This window comes from Cricetulus griseus, chromosome 2 (genome assembly GCF_003668045.3).
Source record: "Cricetulus griseus strain 17A/GY chromosome 2, alternate assembly CriGri-PICRH-1.0, whole genome shotgun sequence".
Classification (NCBI taxonomy): Eukaryota; Metazoa; Chordata; class Mammalia; order Rodentia; family Cricetidae; genus Cricetulus; species Cricetulus griseus.
The window spans coordinates 192,297,750-192,311,597 of NC_048595.1; the positions used below are offsets into that span (position 1 = coordinate 192,297,750).

At 38.4% G+C, this 13,848-nt stretch overlaps 1 protein-coding gene across 1 annotated transcript in view; it reads right to left on the reverse strand.

Annotated features, from left to right (window-relative positions):
* The window catches only part of LOC100761590 (small conductance calcium-activated potassium channel protein 2), a 127,672-nt gene that overhangs the window by 13,107 nt on the left and 100,717 nt on the right, over positions 1-13,848 (reverse strand). Inside the window, exon 6 of the mRNA XM_027400851.2 lies at positions 1,726-1,836. Coding sequence (XP_027256652.2) covers positions 1,726-1,836 — 111 coding nt within the window. The remainder of the gene's footprint in view (positions 1-1,725; positions 1,837-13,848) is intronic.

Below are 13,848 nucleotides of genomic sequence, written 5' to 3' on the forward strand. Positions count from 1 at the left end.
GCTCTGCTAAAAGAGAACCTTATTGGCCAAACGTAGGAGGTGCTCAGAGGAGCATGCAATGACTCCTGGATTGCATATGAACTAATAACAATACATGGACATGTATTTCTATTTCAACATCTTTGAAAAGAAACATAATCCCAGGTACCCATCCAGCTCTTCACTTTAGAGATGCTCATGAGTTTTCAGAATGGAAATAAGAATCGAAAAAAAGAGAGGAAACTAGGGAGAAATAAAAGATATTTGGGGCAGAAGGGTTGAGAGATGGCTCAGGGGATAAAGGTGTTTGCTGTGCAAGTCTGGCAAACCGAGTTTCAATTCAGGAACCTAGATGAAGTTGAAAGAAGAGAACAGACTCCACAGTGTTGTTCTCTGACCTCCACATACACACCACAGCACATGTAGTGCCCTCTATAATGCTACATAAAATTATAATTCAGAAGGTATTTGCAAATAGCAAAGTCATGCTAATAATAGCATATGCAGTTGAGGGGCTTTGATCCCATAGTAGACTCTTGAAGTACTGTTAGCTCTGGGGGCTGCAGTATGAGCAAGGCTGCAGAAATTCATGTTCCCCTTTCATAAATAAATCTGTATAAATATAAATTTGCAAGAAAATAATTGCTGTATTGGAAATACTAATCAAAGTTGCATATTATTTGTGTTTTAAAACAGGGTCCTACTATGCTAGCCTGGCAGGCCCATTTGATCATCTTTTCCCTTTGGGAAATTATGGACCTGCAAGTATGTTCCACTAAAAAGATCACTTTTGTACTCAGAACTAAATCAAGAATAAGGTAAATACTGAAAGTTGGAACCTTGTCTGAAAACTTCTATTGATTCTTTTGTGCGCAGTCACTAAATGACAATGCATTTAATTATTTCAATGGCAGCCTGATGGAATTCTACTTTGGGAAGCAAAGACTGCTACAAGATGTTACAAGATCATTTTGAGGTATTTTTGACTTTGGTATTTTGATGTTTCACGTGACTATCCAAAAAGCTAAAAGTGTAGTCTAATAAAAATATTTTTCTTCTTTTCTGTTTTTTTTACCTTGATTTCATGACTGTGATCAGACCATCTAAGCTCTCTGTGTCATGGTTTCCAAACTGTATCAAATAGCCACAACAAGGCCTCCCCCATGACCTTGCTCTGGGTAAGTGAGTTCACACATGGGTTCACCCTGGACACAGCCAAGGTGGGTATTCTGTCAACACTGATTATTGTTTTGTTTACTTCTAATACTTGGAAGGTGATTTTCCATCTGGATGCTATGGCATTTTTGCTATATCTGTGATGACCTTCAAGTCATATAAAGGACATTTTATATTTGTAACACCTGTGTTTAGCACACAGACAGACTCACAGAAGCTCAGTACTATTTCCTCCAATCACATCTTACTATAAATTTCCTACCTCCCACAGACAGTGTGTTCTTTTCTACCCAACCTAATACTAGTTACTGTGCTCGAATGTTGAGCATTTGTCTAGATTTATGAGATCTACTTTTATGTAAATACCAAGGTTATGCATGCACTTATTCCCAACTGAGCTGAAGTCAGATATTCCATTTACAAAATGGGAGAAATGGAACCAGTTCCAACAGAGTTGCTGTCTTCAATCTATGGCATCTCTGCTTCTGAAGTCTCAATGGAAAATGGTATTTCCTGATATGTGAATGAGACAGTGACATCCTCTTGCAGGATGTGAGAGTGTCTACTTACTCTTTTGGTCAGCTGAGTATCCATCATGAAATTGTGCACATGCTTTTCTGCTTTGGTAAGTTCTAGCTTTCTTGCCACTACGGCTACCACCAGGGCTGTGCAACCTGCACCCTAAAAGCAAGGAGAGAGAAGCCCAACAATGAATACTTTTGATCCCAGTCACATTAGAGATTGTTTTGTATGGAGTGCATTGATGTTTTTAAGCAGAAAAATGGTGTTTTTTCAATGTCTTCCATAAGTATCACAGAAAAATAATGTGGTTAGCGATTGTAAGTAATGTTTCTTTAAGGTATAAAATCCTAGTTTACCTATTTTTAAAACTAAAGCATAATAATGAATAAAACAAGATTTTACCACAAGGAATAAATAGCTAAAAACCAACTTCCTGAAATTTCAGACATAAATTTTCTTTAAAAACAGGAAATCTGTTATACACCTATAATTATGTAAGCATATTAAACAAATTAACATAAGTACATGGACTAGAAATGAAGATTTAAAAAACTAACAGTGAGAAATCTTTTCTTGAGATGAGACCAGCAGGCTTTCAGGCAAGTAGGTGGCTACATAACAGGAAGGAGAGCAGTAGATCCTCATGTATGGAGACTGTGGCATGACAGTGACAAGGTCATAGAAGAATACAGTGATACCAGGCTGGACAACACAGGACATAACTCACAGAAAGCTAGGAGATGCCTTCATCTGAATAAATAATGATGCTGCCTTTCAAATCATAGTCTGTTTTGCTTATCTTAGACAAAGCAGCATGGGAAACAAGGTGTGCAACCTCAAGAATTCTAGACCTCTCTTGCTCTGGTCAAGGTGCATTCAATCTGAGTTGCAAAGAGTGGGAGTGTCATCTTTGCTGAAACAGATCAGGACCACATGCAAGGCTCCCACGCTGCAGCCACCTTATGGGCCTGAGGCCTAGCAAATCTACTTGTAGGTAAGGAGTCATGGCAGTGGTTGTGAAGGGAGGCCATAACTCCTGACATAATCCCAGTCTTGAGAGGCAATAGAGCAATAAAATAGCTAAGCCAACTGCAATATACAAGTAGTACAGGAGAAAAGGGCAAGGTACATTAAGGAACCCATGTAAGAGGCACATACACAGTAGGATGATGTAATACTGGTGGATCTTTCTTTATACTTGAATCTCAATTAGTTTCTAGTAACATTCCCTTGATGTCACCAAAGGGTAGAGAGCTCCTAGGACAGACAGTTGAAGTAGTCTTAAATTTCCACAGGGCAGTATACTTTTCCTCATTACCAACAGGCCTAAAAATCCCACATCAAAATACTGAAGAATAATGGTTATGTAATTTACTGCCCACTCCATCTGTCTCCTACAGTGCTCACTCTTGGGAGCTACTGAGTTAAACACACACCCTTCTCATAGAGTTTTAAGAAAGCTTACAGTTTTATATTCACTGCTATCTTTGGTCATGAGGAGCCTGTGGGCCACAGGTTGGTTAAAAGGCAAGTTACATAATGACCTCACTTTTATTTCTAAAAGGGACCACATTGGGAAAGAAAAATAATAATCATTAAAAAAAACTGGAATGAAGTCCATTTGTGAGAAGAGGATATTTCAGAGTATTTGGCATTTTAGTGACTGATTTTGCTTATTGCATTATTTAGAATCAACAACTGGTACTGCACTCAATCTCTCTACCCAACCAGACTCTCCACAGTCTTCTCCAGGGTCTCTCCCAAACTGCAGTACCTACCATCATCCATATGTCCCATTTATGCAGCATCTAAACTCTCCCCTTGTGGGTCTCCCTGACCTTCCCCATCCAGGCCTTCTCCCCAGTCCACCAGATCAAGCCACGGTCCTATATCCAGTGCCCTGGCCTCATCTTGCCTCCCATGCCTGCACCAGAAGCATTCTCTAGACTTCAGACCCTCTCTACCTTTACTCAAAACCATAGGCCCTACGTGTGCCACATCAACCTTTCCACCAGCCTTATCCATCTCTACACCATAAGCCCAACCCACCCACACATCCTTATTCTTCCTCAACAACATATCTTTATCAACCTTAAAACTAAAATAACCCCACATATTAAGATCTCTTTGCAAAAATACAAATTATGAAAGATCAAGCCAGTATCTTCTCCCCTACACCTACCAGTTTATCATAAGAATTGCCTAGATGAACCCCAGGGTGCAGAATTTATAACAATCATAAACTTTCTCAAATAATCCAAGAAGCTTAAGGCTAATACAAAGAAATAAACCAATGAAATTAAGGAGAATAACAAAATGCCTGAGTGACGCCCAAGAAAACAAACATAAGGATGATGGATATGATTAAGACAATCCAGGACTTGAGGAAAGAATTCAATAAGGAGATAGAAACCTCGAAGAGGACTCAACATGAAATGAAGATGGAGTTGATAACTCAAAAGAAGCCTTACAAGTAGAATGAACCAAGCATGAGAAAAGACTATCAGGACTTGAAGATAAAGTAAAAGATCTAATGCATATAAGGAATGTGAAAAACTTAATAGAACACAGGAAAAGAACATACAGGTTATGTGAGATACCATGGCAAAAAAAAAAGAAACAAATTTTAGAATTGTAGGCAGAGATGAGGGATAAGAGCCTCAAGTCAAAGACACAGACCAGTTCTTCAACAAGATCTATACACCTACCCAAATTAAGGAAACACACACAATATAGACACAAGAAGCACACAGAACACACCAAATAGACAAGACCAGAAAAGATAAACCCCATTGCATATCCTACTTAAAACACCAAGTATAAAGAACCTTGGAAGGGACCTCTGCATTAGCTCCTATCTCCAGGTTCCTGCTCTGTTTGAGTTCCTGCCTTGACTTCCTTCAGTGATATGGAAATATAAGCCAAGCAATCCCCTTTGGTCATGGTGTTTCATCACAGCAACACAAACGCTAACTAAGACAGGAACCATTGCTGTGGTAGATGAGTGGGGGAGTCAACTGAAAGGAGAATAACAGGGTATAAGTAATCTGATAGGCAAACTGGGAAAGAACAGGTGGCTGTAAGAGAGGGTTCTAATTAGGGAGGAGGAATGAAGATAAATACAGAAGGAGGGTAAAACAACAGTAAGGATGTCTGAAAAAAGTCACAAGGGACCACACCTAAAAACCAAAACAAAAGGTAAATACAGTTTAAATGAAAAGTTCTCATCTGGGCTGAAAAGAGTTGAAGACTATCTATCAAAAACCATAACACCACACATGAAAAGCCCTCTTTTGAGTTGTTACTTACGGTTGCCCAAAAGACTCCCAAACATTACATGCTATTGTTACTGCCCTTGGTTGACCCCTAGAGGTAGAAGTTAGGTCCCTGTTGCTGAAGAAACCAGAGGCCCCTGGCTGGACCTGAACTCAATGTATCTTCCCTGAGGATCAGTTTTCATGGTATCAGAAGCATGTAAGCTTCCAAAGAAGGTAAGCAACCAACAGTCCTACCTATCTATGACACATGAACTACAACAATGACAGCGTGACTTAATAACCTTACGGGAATGGTAATGGCATACATACCTTAGTAATAATCAACAGCTCTCTGGTTGGACTTAAAACACACTAAACAAAAGGGAAATCATGCCAAGTTTCCCTAACTAGAAGCCTAACCAACTACACAGAAATAGTAAAGTTATGGATCTTAGCAGATAACCCAAAATTACCATTTAACTAAACAAGCATGTCCTTAACAGCAATATAAACACTTGTTCTTATATCCACAGATGTGTACCCTCGCCCCTCATCAAGGAAACTCTTCTTTGCAATAGATGAAGATCACTACAGAAAAAAAAAAGAGTTGTGGAGTCCAGTCATAACGGACATTTCTACACAACAATCCATGCACCTAAGGCACAGGGGACATTGTGGAAGAAGGGGCAGAAAGACTTAAGAGACAGAGGATCAGGGAACTTGATATGAAACTATCTCCTAGTATTGTCAAAAGTTACATCCATAAACATTTCATTGATACGACTATCTAAACTTGAGCTGAATGAGCAGGACACACAATAGGCATGCCAAAGAAAAGGAAAGGCCAGGCCACAACCCTACAGAAAGAATGAATTATAGGCAACCAAGAAAGACTGAGAGTGGGAAAAGCCATCTTTTCTAGGGAAGAACATACCATTAGTTATCCAACATCAAATGCTCAGCCCTGAAAACACATATACAATAATATTATACAACACAAGCAAGTTATATTTAGAAATATATACATATATACATATATGCTTGTAACAACAATTAATGAATAAAGAGGTCATGAATTTAAAAAGGATAAAGGAGGGATACTTGGGAGGTTTTGGAGGGGGGAAATTATTAATTATTATCAAAAAAGAAATCGCTGGCTTCCATCAACAGTATATACTCTGTATAATAGTCAAGCATGTAAAAAGTGAAAAAAATTGTGTTTTAAGAAAATATCCAACTTTACTATTAGATATAAAGCTTTTAGTAAATTCAATTTACAGATACATTGTTATAAGTTTACAAAATGTTTACATTTTATATAAATTAATAAATATGACTTAGAACTGAGTTGTGGATCCAAGAAATGAATGGAACAATGAGAATGAACTATTCCAAGAAATAGAAGAGGAAAATGAAATATAAATATGCTTGTTCACCTTGTCATAACTTGGTAATTATAATCTGTGATTGCAGTTATCACTGACTGTAATCTGATGAGCAGATACTCTTCTCATCAATTTACAGAATGTTTGATGGTCCTCTTTTATCTTGTTATATGAAGAAAGTAGTATCACCAGAAAGGAAGGGCTATAATCATAGAAAGACTTGGACATTGCCTAGTTAATCCTTGGCTTTTAAGATCCATTGAAATCTGAGTTTGGTTACAAGTCAGTTGTGGACCTAAATTAGCATTTGCTTCATCCATTCCCTTAACTCAACACTGTGATATGGATATCTATATTTAGTACCACATATTTTCTCATGTATGTTCATTTCTGTGCTCATGATACATGATATTTAAAACGAATGTTAATTCACCTAATTTTATCATGTAAACTCTTAAAATATGAAGGCTCATCAATTGAGCAATATGGATAAATATCAAATAAATCACAACTGTTCCTTTATAATAACTAGTTTAATTCTTTTTTTGAGATAGGCTTTCTTTGTGTAGCCCTGGCTATCCTGGAAATAGCTCTGTAGATCGGGCTGACCATGAACTCACGGAGATCCACCTGGGTGCCACCATCACCCAGCTGACTTTATGCATATGCCACATGTTTGCTTAGAACTTCACTGAGGTCTCAGCAAAAGCAGTAATACACTCTTAACCACTGAGCCTTGACTCTAGCCCAAGTACTGGTGTAACTTTTAAATCAGTAGTTCACAGCCTTGATCAGGAACTAGATTGACTTGGAGGATTCATAAGAAGCACACTATTGAGACGTGGTATCCACAATCTATTCAATCCTGCAGTACATGATTCCCTGACAGCCTGTGCTTTAGGTAAAGGAGGCTCTGAACAAAATATAACTGCAATTAGCCTTTTAAAAAGGAAAGCTCTCTGAGTTCTTTCACTTGTTAAACATGTGTGTTATTCACTTCACATATTAGAAGTATGCAAGTCTGAGATATGATAGATGCCACAATATACTGTGCTTTGTGAAGACAATTCAAGCGGTTTTAGGGCTAAATCCTGATGAAAGAAAGGAACAGACTCAGAGAGAAACATCTGCGCCTTTGCTGTTGGCTTTTAAACTTTAGCCACAAAGTCTAAACAACTCTGTCAGACAATGATGGACTGATGAGTCACTAGCCACCCGCCCCTCCCTCTGCCCAGGCTAGCACTTGCTAGACCAACACAGGCACCTGTTGCTGATTTTCTCCCTCTTGCTCCTCAGTGTGGGCAGCCAGGGTTCTTTAATAAGCCAAGAATGTGAAAATCTCGGGGCTCCTAACTGCTACAGCCAGCCATGAGAGGGCATTTGGCACAAGACAATGAATTTTTTTTTTCTCCCTGGGCAGGTGGCTACTGCTGAGATCCTTCTGGAAAGAAATCAAATTCCTAATAGGAGTGGAAAATCACTGGCATCAAGAGCCTTGGGAAGCAATTTTTCCTTGTGCTTATTCTGGGCTCTACTCTTCCTGTTGATGGCCCATTTCTTGATGAGTGCTCTCTCACTCACCAAAGACTTGTGCTTTAAAATGAGCACCTTGGGAGAAAAGCAGAGAAGCAAGCGAATCCAAGAATTTGTGTAATCTTTCAACTGTTACCTATACTTTTCACTCCATTATCCTAACTGTATGCTTGTGAACTGCACCCAAACAGGCACTTAGAAAGTCATTTGTGGAAGTCAAGTACGGTGGCCATACCAGTAATCCTAGCACTTAGGGTGGCAGGAAGAACAGGTCTTCAAGGTCATCCTCAGCTACAGAGCGAGGTGGAGGTTGACCTGCACATTTGAGAGAGACCCAGTCTTAAAAAGCTAAAAATAAAAGCAGAAATGAAGAAGGAAAAAAAGGAAACCTTTTCATTTAACACAAAGTCTTCACTTAAATACAAAGCCATTTTCTCCTTATGTTTCAGTGTTGTTTTAAATAGGGGAACTAAGCTGAGACCTATCTAGGTTCTAAATATATCACAAGAGGATTGTGTGTGTGTGTGTGTGTGTGTGTGTGTGTGTGTGTGTGTGTGTGTGTGTAGAATTATGTTTCAACAAAAAACTTGATTGTTAAATTTTTGGAGTTACATGAAACAGAACTATTTGTGTCAGAAAGTTTTCAGAGGTCAAGGAGAATTCCTGGCAGCAGGTGAGTGAGTGGCTGTAGTAACTGAGGTAATGGTGCACTGCTTCTGTCTACTCAGTGTCTATTTCAGGGTTATTCTGTTTCATAACGTAAGAATGGAAGTGTGGTTTGTACATTTTCTCCAGTGCTTGTCACCACCACAACCCATGTAGAAACATTTGGGACTAACATATGTTCCTCTCTGGAATGAAGATCCCTGTATGCCTTTAATACGATGAGTCATGGTCTTTTCACCAGCCTTAGGGAAGAAATCCTGGCTTCTTTTCTCCCATTTTACATTCTGAGTTTAATGAAAAACCAAAGCACTAGCCTGCCTTTTGGTCACCTAAAACTAACCTGAAGACAGTGTGTTTCTGACCCTGTATATTAAAACAAGAGTCTAAGTTTTCCTTACATAATTTATCATCTAACAACGTAAGTGCTAAATGAGAGAGAGACCTGGAGAAGTAAGGGTGTGGCACAGAGAAGCAGCAAGACATGAGAAGCAGTACTAATGATCCTGCCCTTATACTAGCTTCAGTTTGATCTGGCTGAGTTTGAACTCAGCCCCAGCACCTGGAGGGTGCTCACTGGTGACAGGTGAACTGACGGCTTCCCTCCTCTGTCTTCCATTAGACCACAGAAATATCATCTAGGATGCAAGTGAAGTTGAGGGTGTCTACTTCCCCAGGGACATTCCTCAATCAATGCTGGAAAAATTCAACAGGACCTAGTGATGGTAGATCCGGTAAACACTTCCAAGAACCATCTTGAAACACAACTGTGGTCTGAAGTTTTCATAACATAAAGATGGCCATAAAAAAATGAAGTTCCTTTGACAGAGCACTGCAGGGAAGTGCCAATTATTGCCTATGAAAAGGCATCTTCCAAAGATCCAACTTAATAATGGGATTCATGACTTTTGCTTTTAATTCCAAAATCCCTGGCCTGATAAAATTACTAATGGTCAAAGTATTTCAGGCTCAAATTGTCCACATGGGGTTTGTATAATAGTTCATTAGAGTGCAAACAGCATTTTAATAGCCAATTTAGAGTATTCAACGATAATCAAGATTTACCAAAAATATACTTCTTAAATTCCGTGTTTAACTTATAAATGAATGGAACCACTTAAAGGTTAACTATTATGTGTAGGAGTGTTTTGTCTGCATATATGTCATTGTACCAGGTGCATGCCTGGTGCCTGTAGAGGTCAGAAGAAGGTATCAGATCCCTTGGAACTGGAATTACAGATGTTGTAAGTCACCAGGTGGGTGCTGGGAATGGAACCCAACTCTTCCTCAAGAACATGGAGGCATCTTTCTAGCCCCTTTTCATGTATCATTTCATGTTCTTTGAGAAGGTAAACGAATATTTGACATTATCACCTGCCTTTGTATTTCTGAGGTTGACTGATTTAATAGTTAAGAAGCATAAATACATTTTACTGCCCTTGTCTGACACAAATAATTATGCTTTCATAATAAATATATAAAGCAATCAATTTTGGCAAATAAAATTCTCTAAATCACTCAAGTTTAATATTACAATCCATTAGAGTGTTATAAGACTTCCTCAGGTCATGAAAATAATTCCCTCTATAAAAAATGTCCTTTCTTTGATTTTCTTCAAATCAAGTTGCCATTGCCACTGGAGGTCAGATGTACATTAGTGTCACAGCCTAAGGATGTGTGTGTGGGGGCGTGTTTTAGTCTGGGATGAGGCCTACAAGACTGGGAAACCCATCTCTGTGATTTGCTAGGTCAACTCATTCCTGTAATTTTGGATGGGAGAGAAGTATTGTATAAAATTGGTCATCAACACTGAGTCATTCTGTACTTAGAGCTCCTTATTAGAAAGGGTGCCACTGTGAGCTCAGGTACTTACAGAGTTAAGAGCCACTCTGAAAACTAAAGTGTTGTAGGGTTTGAGATGGTATTATGTGCTGGCAGGTCACAATTCCTTAGCTGGAAGAAAGCAGCTAGGAAGAACTAGAATTCTGGTTAAGGAACTGATCAGGAATTTAGTTTTCCTACTGAAAAAGCCCAGAATTTTCTTTTTTCTATTTGTATAAAATGTACTACTGCATGAATTTAAACATACACTCCTTTCAATGGGCCTTATGTGATGGGATTCAATGTAACCTTGAGCTAATTCATTGCTCTAGTTCAGAATGCCTTTGAACCGAGTTCAGAGGGTTCAGAGGGTTCAGCTCACTCAACTGAGACCAGGACATCCAACAAGCTTGATGCGCATACAATTTCTATCTAGCATTCTCATGGAAATACTATTTAGGTTATAATAGAATCACTATCTAGTGTTCTTGTGGAATTACTATCTAGGGTTCTAATGGAACTACTATCTAGTGGTCTTGTAGAATTACTGTCTAGTGTTCTTGGTGAATTATTACCTAGTGTTCTCATGGAATTACTATATAGTGCTCTGGAGTAAAAGGCAAAGTGGTACAGATGCTTTGTTCTGGACTGACATTTCTTTTTCTTCACAAATAAAGTTTAAAAATATTGATTAGTGTGATCTTTTCAAACTATCATGGACTGGTAAATAAATATTTGTACAGAATTGTTAGTGAGACAGAAAAACCCAGGTCACTTGGAGACCTCAATACATACATATATATATATATATATATATATATATATATATATATATATATGTGTGTGTGTGTGTGTGTGTGTGTGTGTGTGTGTGTGTGTGTGTGTGTGTGTGTGTGTGTGTCTATGGTTCTATAGATATTTATTAAAGAACATCTTACAACCCACACCTTTGAATGGACAGATGTTACTCTATATTTAAAGACAATTATGCCTCAAAATTCACTCATCCATTGTCTAAGGGGCAAATGACCAAGAAGAGTTACCATCATATTACAGAAGTAGGGAAGCAAAAGTTTTACATGAATGACTTTTCTAGTAAAAGTGAAAAGGTGTACCCTTATCAACATGGTTCCTCTTGAAACAATCATGTATTCACGAGTAAATGAAAATGAATTTCAAGGTGTGTTATTTTCACCTGTGTAAATAGAAAATGGGAGAAAGGATAAATGCTAAGTAAAATCAATTCTGTTTGAAACTGGAGATAGAAACTACCTGGTGCTGACAGAAACTCAACGCACTAAAACCTGACTGTCTCTTTGCCTACTGACTTCATTGAAAGGTTGGAAAGTATTGTTTATGACAACATCCCAAACAGGAAATCTTCAGTTCCTCAGTGTCTCCTCAAATGATGGAAGAGTAGGGAATTTATTCTTCTAAGGGGGAGAATATGTAATTACAACCTTAATGCTTTTGTCTTAAAGAAAAAAGTAGTGTGACTTCTGTTAGGCTATTCCATGGTTTTGTTTTAAACTAATATCCAGGGGGTTTGAGAGGAGGATGAAGATGACTCAGCTGGTAAAGTGATTGACATGTAAACAAAAGGACCAATTTTGGATTCCCAACATCCCTGTGAAAGCACACATGGTAGCATGTGGGGTCTGCTGGTCAACCAGTCTACACAAATTAGTGAATTCAGGCTTAGTGAAGGACTCTGACTCAAAAAATAAGGGGGCGATTCATTTAGGGGGACACCTGATGCTGACCTCTGACCTTTCCATACATGTAAGCACATAGAAATTATTGTGGAGGAGCAGTCTCTTGGTCTCTTCATATCTAGTTCATAGGTGAATCTTGGCATAAATCACATTTCTACCTAATGTTTTTGGTCATATGCATGGGAAAGAGGAAAGAGGGGAGGGAGAGAGAGAGACAGAGAGAGAGAGAGAGAGAGAGAGAGAGAGAGAGAGAGAGAGAGAGAGAGAGAGACAGAGACAGAGACATAGAGAGAGACACACACACACACACACACAGAGAGAGAGAGAGAGAGAGAGAGAGAGAGAGAGAGAGAGAGTTATGAAAATCAAACTGAGGACCTTCAGTATGCCAGGCAAGTACACTATGACTGTGATTCCCCAATCCCCATGTTTAACTTCTTCCTGAAATCTAGCAGTGTCCGAGCTTTTCCTATTTTAGGCATTCCATAATCACCTGTGCCTAATATTGAAAACACATCTGGATATGATAGGCAAGACTCTGTCTTCAATTCACAATAAGTAATTCAGGAAAGGATAGGTTAATTTTTGATATTGCTATTTGGTTTTCTATTAGAAATGTTATAGAAAATAGTCTCTCCTTGTGGTTTAATAATACATTTCTGTACAGAGTAATACATTTATAAGCTTAGGCTAATGTCCTTGTCTCTAAAAATATATGACCTGTGGCACAAAATTCTGCTCTTTACAAACTTCTAAATGATACCCTAATTTTGTGTTTTGACTAATGTAAACACTGAGGATGATGGCATGCTATAATTCATCAGTGCCATTTAGCTTTGGGAAGAAAACAAGCAGGAAAACTTTGGAAAGTCTTTGTAGGTGTGTTAGCATGTAGATCAACTCTACTTCAACATGAAAAAAAAAACACATATGAAGGTATAAATTCTACCAAAATGTCATAATCATAAGGATAGGCAAAGTGAGTGATAAAGGAGAACACAAGGTCCATTACTCCAGAGGTAATATTCAAGATGATGCACAGATGACCCTGTGTTATCTTCAGATTATTGTAAATTGTGTTTTTTTGTTCACAATTTATTAAAGGTCAGAGCTAAGGAGGGGAGACCGGCAGACATGAAACACTCATAGGAAATCCATCAATGCAGATATTACTATAGATGTCCAAAGAATAGGCAAATAAACACTGAAATAGAAAGTCATTTCAGGCTAAGTCCCTGAGTATTATTGGACTTTCCCCAATGGAAAAAAAAAAAAAAAGCAAAGGCAAACAAAATTTGCCAAACATACTTCATCTTCAAGAAACTAGCCTTTTATAAAATTATCTTCTTTTATGAGACTATAATCGCATTCATTCTCTACATCACATCTAGTTTGCTCTAAGTCTCTAAGGAGTTTGTACAGGGTATGATCAACTTCTTAGATGCTTACTCCCGAGGACTGCCCAGTAGCCTGACACTATAAAAATTTGTCTGGCCTCAAGAGAGAGCAATTGGACTGTTCAGAAGCACTTTTAACAATGTGCACAGCCAGGAGGTGGTAGCATATGCCCTTAATCCCAATACTTGGGAGGCAGAAGTAGATGCAGAGGCAGAGGCAGAGGCAGAGGCAGAGGCAGGTGAATCTCTCAAGTTTGAGGCCAACCCGGTCTACAGAGTGAGTTCCAGTTCAGCCAGGGATACACAGTGAAACCCTTTCTCGAAAAACAAAATACAAGAAAAAGAAAAGAAAAAGGCTACTCAAAGATTTGTGGATTTCTCTATGTATGTATGTAAACAC